The 19,278-nt window shown below is 44.3% G+C and overlaps 1 protein-coding gene across 3 annotated transcripts in view; it reads right to left on the bottom strand.

Annotated features, from left to right (window-relative positions):
- Positions 1–19,278, bottom strand: part of BCAS3 (BCAS3 microtubule associated cell migration factor) — a 4,343,716-nt gene that overhangs the window by 1,787,388 nt on the left and 2,537,050 nt on the right. For all 3 annotated transcript variants that reach the window (XM_078679810.1, XM_078679809.1, XM_078679811.1), the window contains exon 17: positions 11,233–11,357. In XM_078679810.1, the coding sequence (XP_078535936.1) occupies positions 11,233–11,357 (125 nt within the window). The remainder of the gene's footprint in view (positions 1–11,232; positions 11,358–19,278) is intronic.

Raw genomic sequence — 19,278 nt, 5'->3', positions numbered from 1 at the left:
CTTGTTGGAGGGTCAGTGACGCAGGAGGGGGGTGCCTCGCGAGCGGTCGCGGCCGCTCCTCACCTGCTCGTTCTGTGGTCTGCCCCACTTTCCTGAGAGCTCCTCTCCGGCACACTGAACAATCACTGGCAGGGCTGGGGGGCAGCGCGGTACACCACTCTGCTCCGTCCCCGGCCCAGTCCTCGGAGCGCCCGGGCCGCGTCGGATTCCACCATTTTAATGACCCGTTCTCCAACCCAACGGGGCCTCCTACGAGCTCCTCCGCTCGTTTCCGGGCATTCTAACGGGGTCAGCAGACGCTCCCCACCGTCACCTTGGCTGCGCCGGGTTCGGCGACATTTTGCTGCGTGTTTAGGGCATTTTTGTGGTGTTAAGCATGGGCTGCGATGCGGAGCTCTAGGGGACTGCTGCCGCCATCTCTGCCTGCTAGGCCATGCCCCCTTTTTAGATTTCAAGTTAGTGAGGCCTTTACCTGCAGAAGTCCAAAGTGTGGATTGAGCCTGTCTGTCTCCTAGGAGATTCTGAACAGGAGAAGCAGCTCCCCAGCCCCCACCCCCAGGCCATCGGACTCTTGGCTATTCAGCTACCAGGCAACTCCGAGTCCTCCCCTTAAGGCTTTGCTGGGTGCACCCCAAATCATTCTCCTCCATCTTGTGAGTGGCAGCCTTCCTGTGCCCCAGATTGCAGTAAGCAGAGTCCAGGAAGTGGTAAGGAGACAGACTAGTGCGGTCTCTTCCCTAGAACACAAGTTGTTAAAAAATGATTTTCCCTTTCTGTGATTACTGTCTTGGCCTGTGGTTGTTACAGTTTAAAATTGTAGTTTTAACCTGCCTGTGATTGCATATTTTATCACCTGTTTTGTGTTTTAAACTTGTGGTTTTCCCTGCCCATGATTGCTTCCATTTAACATGTTGAATTGTGGGATTTGCAGTCCAAACTCTGTAGTTTATCCTCTCATTCCTGTTTCAGTTTTCCCTCAAAATTTCTCCTATGCTCTGTGCTAAGACCTGCATGTTAAAACAGTGCAGCCCCAGCCACCATTTTGTGTTCACAAGCCAGTTAAACCAGCCCCCCTGTCTCCCTCCCGCCCGCCCCAAGCAGAAGTCCAAAGTGTGGATTGAGCCTGTCTGTCTCCTAGGAGATTCTGAACAGGAGAAGCAGCTTCCAACTCCCTGGCCAGCAAACCTGGTCTCAGGTCGCCAGGACCTTATATGGTCTGCTAGTGGTTGGTACATGTGTACACTGATTGGTGGTTGAATCTGGTGTTACTATTGGATTAGGGTTAGTGTCCTCATTGGTTGGATATTTGAGGGTTCTGATTGGTTTCTGGGTCTGTGATTCAATCAATGTAGGGTTGGGGCTAGGGTTAGGATTTCTATTGGAAGTAGGGACTAGGGCTTCCTATGTTATTGGTTGTTGGGAGTTGGGTGGGATTAGGGCTAGGGTTAGACCTTTAATTGAAAGTAGTGATTAGGGCTTCTGGTGTGATTGGTTGCTGGACTAGTTGGGGGCCTAAGAGTAGGGTCAGGCATTCTATTAGAAGTAGGGACTAGGGCTTCCTGTACCATTGGTTGCTTGGACTTGGGTTAGGACTACTGGTAGGGCTAGGGCCTCTATTGGACGTAGAGATCAGGGTTTTTGAACTGATTGGGTGTTTGGACTTGGGCTAAGATTGGCTGTAATGTTCTGGTCTCCTATTGGTTCTAGATGTTAGGGCTAGTGTTGTGATTGGATAGTGTTAGGGCTAGGGTTCCCATTGGCTGAAGGGGTCACCTGATTACTAGGGCTATAAAAGGCCAGGGTTAGGGCATCTCAACCCGGCGTGGAGGCTAAGGGCAGAGAGGACAAGGGCTGCTGCCTGTTTGAGCCAGTTCGAGACTGACCAGGGCCAGGGCCAGGGCCAGAAATGCTGCCCATTTTCCCATTTAGCAATACCCAGCCCATACCATCCACAAACGTAAGGTACTTATGGATCTATATATTTATCACTTTCTTCTAATTTAGCATTTCTAATGCACTACCCTATTTCTCACCCTATACATCTATCAATATATCATCTACATCCACTCTCACTTATCCCAAACCCCATACCACTACTATGATCCCCAAAATAACCCTTTCTTGACTCTCTCCTACTCTACCCCTCCTTGTATCATATGACACCTCTTTCTACTATACCTATGCCCCAAAACAAACCTTTCTAAACTCTTCCCTCTGACTCCTCCCCTCCAAAACTCCTTTTTACTCATCCAAAAGCCTCCTCCTACTGTTAAGACCTAAAAAAGAAAAAAAATCCATCACTCTTTTATCCCTCCACTATCCTTTTCAATAAAAAATAACAGACTAACATGTTCACTTCTCAAATTCCATATTCAACTATACTAATTCACCACTAATCATTTACGGGTTCCGGAGTGGCGTGCTTCAACACCCCATCAGGGGTAACCAGTGCTATATGAATGCAAACCTTTCTTCCCCTTTTACCCCTCTGCTAACCTTCTCACTCCAAATAACTGACTAATATCCCCCACTGAGATTACTTTCATATTTCATCATACTAATTCACCACTAATCCTTTATGGGCTTCCGGAGTAGCGTGCTTCAACACCCCATCAGGGGTAACAAGCGCTATATAAATACAAACCTTTTTTCCTCCTCTATCCTTCTGTTATCATTCCAAATCCAAATAACTGACTAACCTATCCATCACTTAAAATGTACTTGCATGTTTCACTATACTAATCCTCTATGGGTCCGGGAGTAGTGTGCTACTTGCCGAAAATGTGCTTCGATGCCTCGTCAGGGGGAGTAAGTGCTATATAAATGCAATTACAATACAATACAGTGCAATACATGCTCTTATTGCACTACCATGCAACTGATGGACAGGACAGGAGAAAAGAACGAGTATTCCCTAGCCTTAGGGTGTATTAACTACCGTACATCATGCAGCATCATACTTTCCATTCATGCACTGAAGTATTGTCATAACTTAATGCTCAAAGCATTCGGCAAGTGTGGGCTAGACATATCCATCTCCCAATCACAAACACAACTGAAGTCACCTCCCCAGACATAGGAGTATGCAGGCACACAAAATTTGGAGCTTAGAGAGAAAAATAGGACAAGGTCGCCCTCCACTCAATACGTTACAAATACAAAAAATACAAAAAATGACCTAGACCTAGGGCAATCAATTTATTTAATACGACTTGGGCATCTCATGTCATATTCTTTTGACAGGCGGCAAGTAGATAGTGGCTCTATAATGAGTAGCCATTTTCACTTTTTTAAATTGAGAGCATTTAGCATATTAGAACAAGAATAAAGTTGTCTGTTCATGCTTTATGCGTTTTTATAGATGTGGTAATTTTCACTATATGTTTGTGTTGTCTGTATTGTTCCACTGCACTCACCACTATTAACATTTTTGGTTGGACACGTTTCCGTTTAGCGTGATAACACCGATGATGATAACAGGGCCATCCTGGTGAGTACCAGCCAGGGGTCCCATTGGTGGTGCGCCCGTGAGGTGTTATCAGGCTTACTCACATTTTTTCTACACATGTTGGTGTGGGTAGTAGTACTGTTGTATATAAGGAGACAGGCGTTTTTTAAGATGGGCTATTGACTGGTGTATCCCCAACCCTGTACAGTAAGAAACAGGTGGCTGCTGTCAAAAGAATATGACATGAGATGCCCAAGTCGTATTAAATAAATTGATTGCCCTAGGTCTAGGTCATTTTTTGTATTTGTATAGGAGTATGCAGGGCCTACAATAGGATCAGGGACAGTGTATTGATGAATGCAGTGTAATTATCATTTGGTGATAAGCGTGGCGTCCCCTGAACTTAGGGAGCGACCCTCTGGGCGCAACCGGCGCAACCGGAAAGAATAGTCAATGCGATATTTTCAAAATTAAACAAACAGTTCTTGTATGAAATCAAATTTTCAACTGTCATCGAAAACAGTTGAGAATTTGATTTCATACAAGAACTGTTTGTTTAATTTTGAAAATATCGCATTGACGATTCTTTCCAGCTGCGCCCAGAGAGTCGCTTCCTAAGTTCAGGAGATGCCACGCTTATCATTGAATTCTAACACCTATCGGACGACTAGGTGATACCTCCGTGGCACGCTACAACTGATTCACTGAGAAAAATCTTTTTAGCTTGTGCTCAGTCACCCACATTGGAATTCTAATTATCATTTGGGACATATAGCACTATCTAAAAGGGTTCAGCAGCAAGAAGCCCCATCTCTACCAAGAATCTACACTCATCGTCAATTTTAGTACTCTGTGCCACAAAGGGGACTCCCGTGGAAATTCATACAACCACTCCTCTAGCATATGCAGAACAAGAGGTACCGTATACTTGGCCCCTGCATATCCTGGTGACAGTTTTGGCCTGGTAAGGTGGGTCTCCTTGATGGAAGCAAAATTAATGCGTCTTTGCTTTAGATATATAAAGGCTCTGTGCCTTTTCAGAGTTGTGACCATCCCCCTAACATTTTATGTTAGCAAATTATACATCACCATGTTTTAGTCTGTATCTCTCCAAGCAACAGCTGAACACATCACCCCATACCTGAATGTGACACTCCTGTGGGTAACAATCCTATTGTCCCAACACAGCATATCGCCACTTGCATCTCCCTTATATATCTCCTGAGGTCAAAACAAGAACAGTAATTATCCCAACTCCCCAGCCCCAGCTGAAAGGCAAAACAATCCTTCAAAAAGCCAATAAAAATAATGAACCATATTAAACCATGTCTCTTTCGGCTATCCGATTGCATATTAAATAAGGGGTGCTTGCAACTTTGTTACTGCCCCTCCTCTACCGCCATTCCTCTGGTCCACCCCTGCAGGTACTGATCCATCTAGTGCAGACAAAACCCAACTCTGTATCTCATTCACTGTTACTCAACAAAGATGACTCACTTCAACATATCACAAGAGACCACATGTCACCCTCTAACAATCGTATCTGCAGTCCCTGAAGTCAATACAGGGCCTTTTATCCCTCCGCTAACCTTCTCACTCCAAATAACTGACTAATATCCACCACTGAGATTACTTTCATATTTCACCATACTAATTCACCACTAATCCTTTATGAGCTTCAGGAGTAGCGTGCTTCAACACCCTATCAGGGGTAACAAGCGCTTTACAAATACAATCCTTTTTTCCTTCTCTATCCTTCTGCTATCATTCCAAATCCAAATAACTGACTAACCTATCCATCACTTAAAATGTACTTGCATGTTTCACTATACTAATCCTCTATGGGTCCCGGAGTAGCGTACTACTCGCCGAAAAAGCGCTTCGACTGTATGCTCCAACTCAAGAGTCCGCTGTTTCAGCATCTTATAAGACCTTTACTGGCTCCTGATCAGCGATGCACTGGTGCTTGGCTACCATTTTCAGCATAACACCACTTTGGCTCGGTCCTTGGCCACCTGCTCCTCCGTAGACAGTTCTCACCGCTTCCTTGACACTCTTTTGCATGATCGCTGAATTTCCCATGTTTCTTCATCCATTGTAGTATTTGATGGTATACGAACCCCCTTTCTTGCCTAATGCCACTCCCATGCATCTAGCAGCATTTAGAAGAAGGTCTATTCACTGTCTAATTTAGCAGGATACATGACAGCATAACACAGTTCTAGACTGTGCAGTTGTTTCTTCACCTGAATAAAGTTGTTCTGTTGTCTTTGACCCTTATTTGTGTAGTCAAGGTAAATATTTACCAAGTTACCGTTCATGGACCACAGCCCACTCAACCAGGCCTCTAAAATCAACAGCCGAGTCTGGGCTCAAGAAGGAGGCAGTTAACTTTACAAGCGGTAGGCCCTCGCCACTGAGAAAAACTTCGAGATCTGTCACTATAACACCTCCTGTGTGAACTAGTACTCAATAAATAATTCACACTCCAACAATATGCACAATATTACACCAACCTTCAGTGTCCTTATTTACTTATTTAGAAAGTTTTGTATAGCGCGAACGTGACCCTCGAAGGTATCAGAGCGCTTTACATGGAGATAACACGATTAGCATTTGGTCTGATCAACATGCAAACATATGTGTGCGAGACAAACAAATAAACAGTTAAGAACAGGCTAACTGTGGTTGAAGTATAATACAGCCAGTGCTAGGCAGGATAGTCTACATGAATTGTGATCTGAATCTATTTAATGACATTGATAAGTTGATTTAGGGTAAGAACTTAGACAGTCGGTATGATTTGGCTTCTCTTTTGAAGGCGTGGGTGGAGGACAGTCGAGAATGCTCTAGCCCCAGTTTTCTTTTTGAGGGTTTGTTGGGGATTCAGCAACAAGATGAGGGCACTTCTAGAGAATCTGCTGCCCCCTGATTTTTCTAGTTTTTGGGCCAGGTAACTGGGTGTGTTGAAGTGTAACGATTTGTGCGTCATGCAGGCAATTTTCAGTTGGATTCTTGCTTCATATGGTAGCCAATTTAAAGCCTTAGCTTTGGACTTTAGCACATTAAGCCCCTCCTGTAAACTCTTGATTGCATTTCTTGCACTATTGGTCTCTTGGACGTAAGCGCTGGCTATTTTTTTCCACTCTGTCCACTAGCTTTCTGTGGTTGGCTCTTAATAGTCCTAAGTCCATTGCCACAAAATCAATTTTGCATTTGAGAGTTGCATTCGTTAAGTATTGTTTGTAATAAGGATACTACATGGCGTCGATGCTTGGGATCTGTTAGAACAAGTACACAAAAATGCATAATTTAGGTTTACACAATTTAATTTTTTGCATCACACATACCCTTCCCCTAGCAGAGAAGGTACCCAGGTGATAGGGCGACATGCCCCATATGTTCGCAGGTTGATGCAATTTTCTTCATATGGTGTGGTTTGTGCCCTGCGATAGTGGTCTAATGGCAACTGGTAACCTCTTGCATCTTAGATGTCACTGCCACAATATAACCCTGTGATCTGCCTTCTTCATTCCGGTGTAGTGACGAAATGAACGAATCAAATAAGGGGTTCCAAGCTCTCTCACTGGTATTAGCAAAAAGATGCGTTGCCATGTCTTGGAAGGCAATGAGCGCTCCCTTGGTTATCACATGGCAGAAAGATATGATCCGTTGGACATCTGCATAACTCTTGGTTCGAGCGGATGCCAGAGCTAAAGATGGGAGGTGTGATCTTATGGAACAGTGGAATGATTATCTGTCCAGACTAACTGCTAACGTTACCCCTCCTGAGCAGGTTGATGAGGCCCAGTCATGATATCCGACGTCACTACCCCATAGGTGCTGTAACCAGCCACAATTATGCTTTGTTATCCTGGAATTGGCGACCTGGAGCAAGTGGTGGTAGGGAGACGAGCAAAGTTACTATTTTTTTTTATCATTGTTTTTTTTCTTGTTTTGATGCATGGTTGCGATGATCGTTGTTATTACGGAACTAAGTTCATTGTCCCATTAATATGTGGATATACTGCGGCATAGGGCATCTGGAACAAACTGGCCCCCACAACAGTACTGTAATATCCTGATGTAAAAGGTATATGTCACGAAAAAAAATTATAAAAATGTATGACAAAAAAAGTATTGCTTGTAAAAAGCCCCTCAAACTTGCCAGTGTGTTTTTCCAGGGTTGACTCCATGTGGGTCGGTGAGACCGCCTGCTGTGGGGTCAGATTCAGCATATCTCTCATTAGTTTGGCAGGCAACAGGCACAACTCTTTGGGCTTAATCACTGTATAACAAACATGAGCCCTGAAATGTCTGAGAGGACCAACGATTGTCACTCTTAGCTAACTTGCCTTGGTGTTAAGCCCCCACTGTACTGCTTGCACCTCTAGCAACATACCGTATTCATTATCTGTATCTCTCTTGGACGAGGGCATCCTGGTCTCGTCCTTCTGTATTCCCCATAGCCCGATGTGCCTCCCACAATGCCAGTGTCAGTGTTCAGGGTTGACCAGCATCTCCTGTTACCTATTTTAGGTTCCTATAGAGCTCAGACATTCACTGCCTCTGCCACTTCGCACCTGTGTTTTTACCTAACTCTTGCAACGTTTAGTGGGCCTCAGTAACATCTCTGGAACTTCAACCTTGTTTCCTGCACGGAAGCCAGTCAAAATGGCCTATAGTCCAATCCAATAGCGTTTCCATTTGCCTCAGCCTAGGACCTAACAACCCGACCCATTGAAGGCATTTTTTTTTGGGCTCAACAGCGTGCACTGCAGCGGGCCAAACAGTAAGCTGCATGCACATCAGTCCCACACAGGGTGGGAACAGTCCATCCATTCAGCTTTGCAGCGCTCTCCAAGGCAGTCAATGTGGCACAGCAACACTGGCTGACCGGTCGAGCGGCCATGGACGACACGAAAGCTGCAGTCCCGGCCTCGCACTCTTACCAGCAGCACAGCCAGCAAGACTACTCAGACCTCATGAACACTGCCCTGTGGAGGGGGCGGCAACAGAATACTGGCCTCTGTGCACCCCAAAGGTGTTTGATGCAGCCCCCAGCCACAAGATTGTTGTCAGAACTGGGTAGGACACTTAACAGTTCCTGGCTCTGCGTCTCAGGCGGTCGCAATCTTGGCCTTGATCCCATCCTTCCACAAGCTTCAAACACGAGTGGATCTTACGGCTGAAAAAGAAACCCATCAACATGGTTCACCAATGTAATCTGTTGCATGGACAGATTTCACTTACAATAAACTGGCTGCGTCATCAAAATCTGTTGAAAGTAGAGGGAAACATTTTCATGAAAAAAAGCAACAGCAAGTAATTGAACAACTACAGTTCAAAATACTGTTATCAATGCTACTTACTGTAGGTGTTGTTTTATGTATGGAAAAGAACATTTTAAAACAATTTTTAATGTATGTATGAGTTGGAAAAGGGGACTTGTGCAAATATATCCCATCACAATAGCAGTAAGATGTTTTCTTTCACTCTGCAAAACAACTATTTCTGAAATTCACAGCTTGAAACCTGAAGCCCTGTTACAGATTTCATCCACTAAAAATTGGGAGTATGGATGTATGCATGGGTGGATAACATTAAACCATAAAGTATAGAGCACTGTAAAACAAGGTAGAGGGTTCCTGAGGGAGAACAAGTAAAACCTGCTAGAAATGGAAGAAACACTGATCAACATGTTTAAACATAAATATGTCAAATTCATAACGCCATAGGCCAAATACAATAGATATTACATAAATATACTGGGGGAAAAAAGTCTGTCACGACCAGGCACTTGAGTATAGCAGTAGTTTTGTAGGTCGAGCCTGGGCAGAGCATGCGCTGCTCTGCGAGGCATGCTGTATTGAATTAGAGATTTGAAGCTCAGCCCACTCTCCGCCCATATTTTGCATTGGCTTGTGTTGTTGTACTTTGTAAATGATGGCCTCTGATTTCTTAATCGCCTTGTGTCTCCTTAGTACCGCCTTGTCTTCATTAGAAACCTCCCATGAGGACTGGCCCTTTTACTTCTGTTGCTACACAGTATTTTATTTCGTCTGTAAGCACTATTTTATTTAACGAGTTTTGCCCTACTGCAGGCACAAAGTGCTTTCCTTACATTCAGCGTGCCATGCGCGCTTTCACTTTCCAAGCAGCTCTGACAATGGTGGCCGTTTCTTTCCAATGCCATAGGTCTCGCATTTGTGAGAGTTTAAGATGTTGGCATTACAATGCCGATAGCTCAAACTCTCGTAAATGCGAGACCTATTGCATTGCAAATGCTTGTTTAATTTAGTGTTTTAAACTTAATAAATAAATGACCGCAAATGCACAGCCTTAACTGCTAAAAATTAGCAACTTTAATTGCCACAATTAAGGTAATGCATTTGAAATGTTTGAAGAATCAAATCCTATAAACTAAACTATTGCTCAAATACATTGTAATATGGTCTTATGTAACCTTTGCATCAGTATTTGTATCCATCATCATCAAAATAATTTGCTTTGGCGTAGAAATCCATAAAACACCCGTAAATAATATAGTTCATTACAGCTTGAGTTCAGGAATCAAGTATTGAATATTAAAAAAGAGATAAAAAAGTATACAAACAAAACCTAGTAATGTCAAGAACATTTTTGGTCTCAATGCCCACCTATGCAATCCCTAAAAGTTCAACTTTCGTTAACATTCAAGAAGACACTCACGTTTTACAAAAATCATGGTGGGTTCAAGTTTGAAGAATCTATCAGTTCATCAGTACATTATACTAGGGCAGGACTTGTAATTTCTCCCGCATTTTTTAAAGAGCCTATAGAAATTAGACGATTCCTTAGTGTTCGAGCTGAAACTAAAGAATTGCTCATTCCAAAGATGACCAGTATGCTTGTGTCGGATCTAGGGATTCTTAAGGCTACTTGGTAACTTCTCATTCCAAAATTCAAGCATAATGGCGGAATACACTTCTAGCTAAGACTTTGGTAAACAGGACAAAAGAGCACCACGTGTTCGATAGTTTTAACAGTATGAATACGATAAAAATAGGAAGAAACAACCTTTGAAATAGTGTTTCTATTAACTTAAAGTAACCTGAAAAAAACACCATGACATATTTATATTGCATTACAAAAGCCAAACGCGTTATAAAAAGTTTCAATGGCTTGCGTTTTCCTAATATTTATCCTCAAAAATTGCTATTTAACTTGGAATTTGTAGAGGTCCATACAATGCCACAAAAACATGAATGCCAAAGACATCGTTCTTTTTTTAACAAAATTCAGAATTTTGATAATCCTCCAAACCATTCAGAACATTGTCAAGGAGAGTGGCTTCCACATAGCTGGCCAATAACAGTACTATAAAGTATACACTTTAATCATCCAGCATCTCTTTGGTCTAGGATGGTTTTATAACCAGTGTGTGGTGTTCATCTGTTGTGACCATATGACAGATGTCAGTTTCTGTCATGTAAAGTAATCACCTTCATGACTTCCAAGATTTGTTCATTAGGCCTCTCTCCCATGTAACTATGCATGCCAACACATGTCCATTTATTAAAACACTTGTCCTTTCTGATGGTTTGTGAATCCCACTTGACTTTCATCATGTACTTTTTACAAACTTATTCTCAAAGCCCTCCGATACCCTTGGGTCTAGCCAGTGCTAAATAAAACTCAAATAAATAAATATCATTTTACATACAGCACATATTCAGAAGATACCAAATGACTAAGTCAGAAAAGATATGTGAATGCTAACGGCTAGGAGAAAATGTTCAAACCTTTCTCTCGCTTCAGGCTTGGGTTGCTTGCAAACCATGATCGTGATGAGCCGAAGATGGCGGCAACACAGAATTCGCCTCCCACAGACTTGCTTGGGGAAATCTGTGGAGCTGGTTTGGCTTTGCTAAAAAGTGAAAAAACAAAAACAAACATGTTAAATTGTATGACAGGAGTTCCCTTCACCAATCCCCCTCCACAGACATCATGTCAAAACTCATTGATTTCCTTTCTGGAAATGCACCATTTTAAAACTAGAAAAATATTAGTGGCCTCTCTTTGTAGAATCAGAGCAATGATTAAAGATATTGAAGCAATTGCTACAGTGAAAGGCCGATGGTCAGTGGAAGTCTATGGGCCCGATTATGATCTTGGTAGATGGGGAAAACCGTCACAAATGTGACGATTATTCTGTCTGCCATATTACAAGTTCCATAGGACATAATGGTATTTTAATTTGGTAGACGGGATATCTGTCACGTATGGGACGGAGTAACCCTGTCCGCCAAGACTGTAATCAGGCCAAAGTCTGAAGAGTTTGGTCTGAATAGCATCTTCCAGATGACTATACCATATAGTCAAACATTGCCATACTTGCCAACCCAACCGATTTAAGCACTGGGCTACCATATTTAAGTGATTCCTAGTCTTTCGTGTTCTATTGCTGTGTTTTATGTGGGAACTTGGTTGAAGGGTGAGGGGGAGTCGCTAAACTGTTGTTATAGTTGTATATGGGAAAATCCATCTTATTGCACACTCACGTTATTCAGCTGAGTTAAATTAGATTAGCAGCACTGATTAGGGATCAGAAGTTTGACTTTTGAGTTGGCACTCTGTCCTGTTCAGAACCAGTGGTGAGTGCTCTTGTTGTTACTCCTGCCACACTATAAAATGAGCACAGGGGCGCGGACACACACCTTACCAGGCTTGTATTTTTATTAATTTTAAACAAAGTCTTTTGTGTTCTATTGTTGTGTTTTATGGGGGCAGTGTGTGAAAGAGGGGAGTCACTATACTGTTCTTATAGCTTAATCTAGGAAAAGCCATCTTATTGCACATGTACTTTATTCAGCTATGTCCATATATTTGAGGAGTTCAATTTAGAGTAGCAGCACTGTGCAGGGGGAACGTCCTTTACAACGGAACTTTTACAACGAAGTACCGTTACGACGCAGGTTTAACAACGAAAGTCATTACAACGACTTTCGCTGGAGGGCGCTCAGGATAGGTAATAGTTTAATTTACTATCCAACACCTTCCCTACTATCCACGGGGACTGGAGTTGGAATAGTAAATTAAACTATTCACTATCCAGCACCCCCCAACGCAAGTCGTTGTAACAACTTGCGTTGTAAAACCTGCGTCGTAACGGTACGCGTTGTAAAAGCACGCGTTGTACCGTCATACATCCCTGTGCAGGGATCAGAAGTTTGCCTCTTGCCAGTGTCCATTATTGTGACAAACTAGAGATGCCATCTTGGTGAGCACACTAGTTATTATTCCTGTCACACTACAAAATGAGCACCGGAGTGTGAACGCCTAGTGGGCGTGGCACGGGTGCCCCGTAGGAGCATCAAAGGCAAGCCCGTATGCGACTGTCCATGTCCGTCTGGGGCCAGGAGCCAGAACCTTTGGTTGTTTTCCTTTAAGTTCCTTAATGTACTCTTCTTAATCTCTTAAATGTGAGTACCAGCAAGAGTTGCTATTGACCACATGAGTGTATCTTTGCTATATAACAAATGTAAGTGCAACTTTATGATATAACATCCACTTTCTCAAAGGGATGTACTAAACTCTACTTTTGATTAAAAAAAAGAGTTGTGGCAGATGTATCGCTGCCAAGACACAAATTAGATCTGTTCGCTTTCCTTGATGAATGTCAGCCAGAGGCACTGTTTCTTACTGAAACTTTGTGAAGAATCCATGCCAGAAGTACTACAGGCTCTTCCAATTAGCTATACTACAGCAAGATGTAATTGGCCAGATAAAATGGGTGGTGGGGTTGCCATAATTTATAAGAAAACTTTGAGTAGTGTGTTTACTCTTCTAACCATTCCAGGCTGAGTGAGTCTTTCTTTCACTATAAACCTCTCCCCTACTTTTACTCTTTCAGGGGTATTGCAATATGATCCTTCTGGCCCGGTTACTCAGTTTCTACAAGTTTGATATATTGGCTGAGCCGGTCTTACAGAAGGTTAATTTTACACTTCTGGGAGATCTAAACTTGCACGATAGTGCAAGGAAGCTACTTCAGGATTTATCTGTAATCCAACTTGTACAGTTGGTGGAGGATCCAAAACACAACAAGCATTTGCAATGCAATAGGTTTCGCAGTTACACAAGTTTGAGCTATTGACTTTGCAAATAATGATGCCTTTTATTTTTCTTTTTGTTTTAAAAACATAATTAAAAGGCATTGTTATTTACAATGCCAATAGCTGAAACTTGTGTAACTGCGAGACCTATTGCATTGCAAATGGTTGTTATCAATGTATCTAATCGGACATTGGCTTGGACATAGGGAAAAAAGAAGATTCCAGGGTGAGATGGAAATAAATGTGTGGAGGGCGTTGACTCAACCATGGCCACACTCCTTTAGTTATTTATTTTTATTTATTTTTCATACCATATGAACATCTTGGGAAGCCACGTCAAGCACAGAAAGAGACTTGTGAAGGGAAGGCTAGGTGCCAAGATGCTAGGTCATAAACCTTTTGCGTGGTTGTGTTACAGGCACCGTGGGGCAAGGATTTCTCCTCCATTGGTGTCTGCCCTCTGTATCTTGGTGCCTCTACAGTGTGGGCTTACTCAGACTGTCCAAGCTTTGCCTAATTTGGACCCCACGCTGACACAACCTCGACACGCTTTTAGAAAGTATTACTGGGCTTCCAGCTGGGAGGGATCCCTCAGCCAGACGCCAGACACCACCTTGAGCCTCTCTTCCTGACTTATCGATCCAGTGAAGCCTGTGCTGCCCCCACCCTCTCCGTGTTATCATCTTATTTGCGCTCGTTATAAAGTGGAGTTTAAACACTCTCCTTGACTGTTTGTCCACCGACACTCCTTCACACCAATGTTTCTCGGAGGTATGCCGATGCTGTTTGTGAAGCCGCCGGCACCCCTGGCTGACCAAGTATGGGGAGACTTCAGTTCACGGGGGTGTTTATTCAGCCATTGTGGTAGGGCGGGCAGACTTTACAATTATTAATTGTTTATTTAAATGTTTATTTTTCCACGAGAAGCGGAACAATATGCACTCCTTACCCCTCCTCACACTTTAAACCACCCCCCCCCACCACACCCAAAAGAAAATAAGAGGTGGGGGCACCTTTATTTGGCCGAGGTATTGAGATAGGGAGGCCCAGCTCTAAAGCAAGCTCTTTTGTTTTTGCCTGCACCGGGGGCATTTCCACTGCCTCATACCTCCCGGTCCCTGCTCTAAAATGGTTCTGCCCAGTGGCAGTTATTTATGGAACGGAGCCTGGGGACGATGGATACTGCGCACGTACAGGCAGTAACATCACAAGCGCGGCTACGATTGGGTAGCAGCACAGCTGTGAATAGTGCAGCGGGTGCAGTAGTACTGGGCCCAAGCTGCACAACGCACCCTAATTACAGCAGCCATAAATCCACAAACTGCATATAGTTTGGTTACCACACAGACATACCATACATCATATATCCAGCATCATGACTATGTTCCGTGCACATAACCTGCATCATACATGCATTTAGTATACTTGTACAAATGGCGCCAAAGCTTTCGATGGAGGGATTTAGCTTTGCTACGGGACAGCACAAGCCCTGATTAGCTTGGAGTACGTCTTCGCCCACTGGTTACAAGTGAAATGGGGGCTGTCTGAACCTGGGGGAAGTGGTAGGAAGAGTATTTGCAACTGAGCTACAGCCAGGAGTTTCCCTGTAACAGGGAGAACTTTCAGTTTCACTTTTTTGCCGCGACCGCATAGCAAGCCCTGACATTTACCAACAAACGATTGTAAATAAAATGAGAAAGGCAGGCCTGTTCCTGTGCTGTAGTTTGCAATGGTGCCGAAAGATAAAGAACAAGTTTGGGATAAGCTCTAGAGTTCTTTCAATCTTTTGGCCCAGTTTTTGTAAGAACGAGGCTGTGAGGTGCCCTACCACTGGAGACTCTGGAGTCAGGTCACGTAGAAGCGACACTGGGCTTATGGCTGATCGCGGGGGCTTAGTGCTGACCGCATTCTGGATGTCTTGATTATGACATTTGGTCCAAGAATTTGAGCCACTGTCACGGGGACTTGTTCCTCTTTAGATTAAACTGTCTCATGTTTCCGCCAAAAGTGTGGTTAGAGACCTTTTCTTTACTTGGGGGTGTAATTTGGCTGCATGGTGAGCCATTAATTTGAACAAAGTCACAATTAGCCATTGCCGGCTCGCAGGACTTGGAAGTAATACTTGGAGGGTATGCGGGGCATCGGAAAGCATTCTGCTTGGACTTTTGGAGCTTGTCTCTTGTGAGATGCACGGATCATGATTAGAAGGTGTTGTATCCAGGTGTTCAACCTTTTGCCAACCATAAGTAGTGCCCTGGGTGGTGCTAAGGTGGCCATTGTTTTTAAATAAGTGCCTGATCGACCCCCTTTGTAGGGCATCCTGTGGGATTTGGTTTAAGCCCTCTGATAGGGATATACTCCTTGTTATCCTTTTGGTTGGCAATTGTCTGTTAGCAGTTTCTACAGGGACGTTGTACGTAGTCGCTCCTTCTTTTTAGGTCCCATCTTACTAGTAACATGCTTAAAAAAATAAATTAAAAAAAACACCAGTTGCGAGCACCCTTAGAAAAGCGGGTGTTGACAGGAGCGAGGGGGCACCCCTGAGGAGCCGCAAACCACACCCGGTCTACCCGGGCCATCTTGTGCCACCTGGGGCCCACGCTTCGCTGCTGCCTGCTGCAGCTGCCACACTTGCTCTCTCTCTGCTCCCTGGCCCTTTGCAGCCACCTCCGCAGCAGCGATCCTCCGTTTGCGACACTGCACTCAGTAGGTGGGACAGTGATAAGTGGGGGAGAAGAGGATGGAGAACCTCGGCACATGCCCACCCCCTCGTAACACAAATCCCTCTTACTGGTTATCTAGAGTAATCTGGGATAATCCAAGGTTCCGCGGGCCCGAGCACCAGCACTGCTCCGCTGCGGTAGGACGTGAGCAAAGATCAGGTGTAGGGGCAGGTGAGCAGAGCGCGAGCGATGATGGCCGGGCCAGCTGCAAAGCACTGGTTATCCATTCTACGGAGGTGGCGGTGGTGTTGCAGTCAATAGCGGGGCTACCACACGCCGCTCTCCACACAGGGAGCACACAGGCAACAAGCAAGCAAGACAGTGCGAGGAGAAGGCAAATGGAAACACTTCAGGTGCCCAGCTCCCCCGCCTTATTCACCTCGCTCCGTGCTCAACAGTGTCTCCTCAGGCCTTGGTACCAGCTCCGGCGAGAGCAGAGGGCAAAGCGCTAACAACCCGTCCACCCGTTGCTCGGAGGCGGCAGTAGTGCTGCCATCGGTGGCCGGGCTCACCACTCTCAGCTCTCCTTGCGGCTCTCACGGCACTCTTTGCAGCACCCCTGACTCCAGCGCTCACCGCTCCAAACACGGCGAAAACACGACATGGACTCGGTCACTTCATAAACAAGACGCTGTGAGCGTGCACATGGTGTGACCAGGCGCCCTCGCTTGCGAAAGTAAAAGCGTGGGCGAGAAGAGACGCACGCGTTTACAGCCCATGTCTCCAAAAGCGCGCGGTCACAGCCATTGTCTCCAATGTGTTTACAAGCTCGTGCACCTCTCCTCTCCCACTTCGCTAAGCGAGTCGGCAACAATAAGTCTTGCTTACGTGAGCAGCGCAAGGCGCTGCATCGGTAGGCGAGACCTAAAAATGAAATGTTTGTCAGAAAGGGGCTATAGAGAGATGAGGTGCATTGTTGGTGAGTGGTAGTGAGGGAATTCATGGAGAAGGAGGAAATGGTGGACTAGGGGTGTCAAAAAACTGTTGCATTGTGCGCAACCAATGCTAGTGCCAGCCCTGGCTGGGAGTCTTAGCTCCCCCAGAAGTTCAGGTCTAGTTGCGCCCTAATTGGTGGAGGGGAGGCGGGCTATGCCTTCTGGGTTATGTGATTTAAAGTTTATTGGCTGCTGTTTTGCTTCAGCGAAGAAAAAGAAGCATAATCATCGCCTCTATGTCCTTAATAGTATAGAAAATCTTGACATATTAGCTAGAAAAAAATTCTTCTGTGATGTAATCATATGCTAATGAGCATTTTTGAAACATGAAAAAAGATACCTGTGTATGGTCATAGAACGTCGGTAAGTATGGAATCTTAAAATCAGTTTGTCAGTTATTTTCACACACAACTAGATTTGAAAAGCAGGCAGTGATTTGTAAAAACTGTTAAATCACCAGCGAAAGCAGCAGCAGCACCTATGAAAGTATGATCTCAAAGAAGCAGGTGCCGTCCTAGGCGGAGGAGCCAGGAGGGCGAAATATTGTGCAGCGACAGCTACGCACACCGCAGACCCGCAGACCGGAAGAACTTGGCCATATGTACCAGAAACCGGAAGTACATCGGACTTATTTTGCGTCGGAATAACTTAAATCAGAAATAGTAGTCAACTGATCTGGGCAGACAGAGGTTTGAGCAGCGTTTCCTCCACGGTATAAACACCAAACATGAAAGGCTCTCATGCGAGCCTCTTTCAGACCAGGGGAAAGACGCACATTCAGTCCGGGGCTTCCTCTGGTTTCTTCTGATCCGTGTAGTTTATACTTGCCAACAATTTGGAACAAGAAAGTGGGAACTTTTGGAGAAAAAAAATATCGGGGGAAAGGATTCGCCATTGGCTTCTATTAAAGCTGGAGCTATTTTAGACGGGAGACAGCGAACATGACATTTTTGACGTAAAAAATCGGGAGTCTCCTGCTGGTATTCAGTCTATTTGTATGTGGCAGTTGACAGTTGTCTTTAATCTCACTAATAAACTGTTACTACAAGTACCACAATGCAGCGTTAAGCCATGCCTGGGTGAACTGCTTACACTTACTAATTAATGGAGGATTCCGAGCATTACATCTCGTTGGTGCCACGTCCCATGCTGTTCGTGGCATGAAGCCAATTGTCGCAGAGAATAATTGGAACCGATTCATGTGAGTTTACACTGGAACCCTTCATTCATGCGCCCAAATCACACAGAGCGACGTCCAGAATTCGGTTCAACTTTCACTGTGGAACGTTCCAGAACCAAAATATAGGGACGGGCAATCCTGCTAAAACATACATCCTACCCCCGACTCCTGCCGTACTACGCTGGCTAAACATTTTCTTGAAAAAATTAATAACATCAATGCAGATAAAGCAAAGCACTGCATGATTTCTGATTGGACCCACTATGACACCGCAATAAATGATTTTCTATCAGCCTTCCCCCTTATTACGAAGGAAGATGTAGAAGGGTTGATGAAGACAGTTAAATCTGGTTCTCCCTTGAACCCCGCTGCTTATTCTGCACTTATGCAAGGGGAAAATGTAAACTACCCTGTTCTGGAAGATATTCTCAACCTATCACTTCAGAGCGGCGTGGTGCCACCTTCATGGAAACTCGCAATTATGAGATCATTGATAAAGAAACCATCTTTGGACCCTTCATTAGTGGAAAATTATAAACCAATATATTTGTTACCGGGTATAAGCACAGTGCTTGAAAAATTTGTAAATCAACAGTTTTTTTTGTTTTTGGAAAAGCATAAGGTATAGCATTTCATAAAAACAGGCTTTCATCAAGGATGTGGTATGGACACAGCTGTTTTAGCTGTTATGGAAGAATAGCAAAAACTGTTTGCTCAAGGTAATTTGGTTGCAGTGAAATTATTAGATTTTAGTGCAACTTTCGACACCGAATCACACCATTTTCCACTACAGAGCAGAGTAGAGCAGGCAGGAATGGTTAGCCTAGCCTTGTAGCTTACCTCTTTTCTTGATGATAGGATCTTCCAGGTCTATGTGGAACTTTTTATTCAGAAT

Source organism: Lissotriton helveticus, chromosome 3_1, assembly GCF_964261635.1.
Source record: "Lissotriton helveticus chromosome 3_1, aLisHel1.1, whole genome shotgun sequence".
Lineage (NCBI taxonomy): Eukaryota > Metazoa > Chordata > Amphibia > Caudata > Salamandridae > Lissotriton > Lissotriton helveticus.
This window is presented reverse-complemented; position numbering and strand designations above follow the sequence as displayed.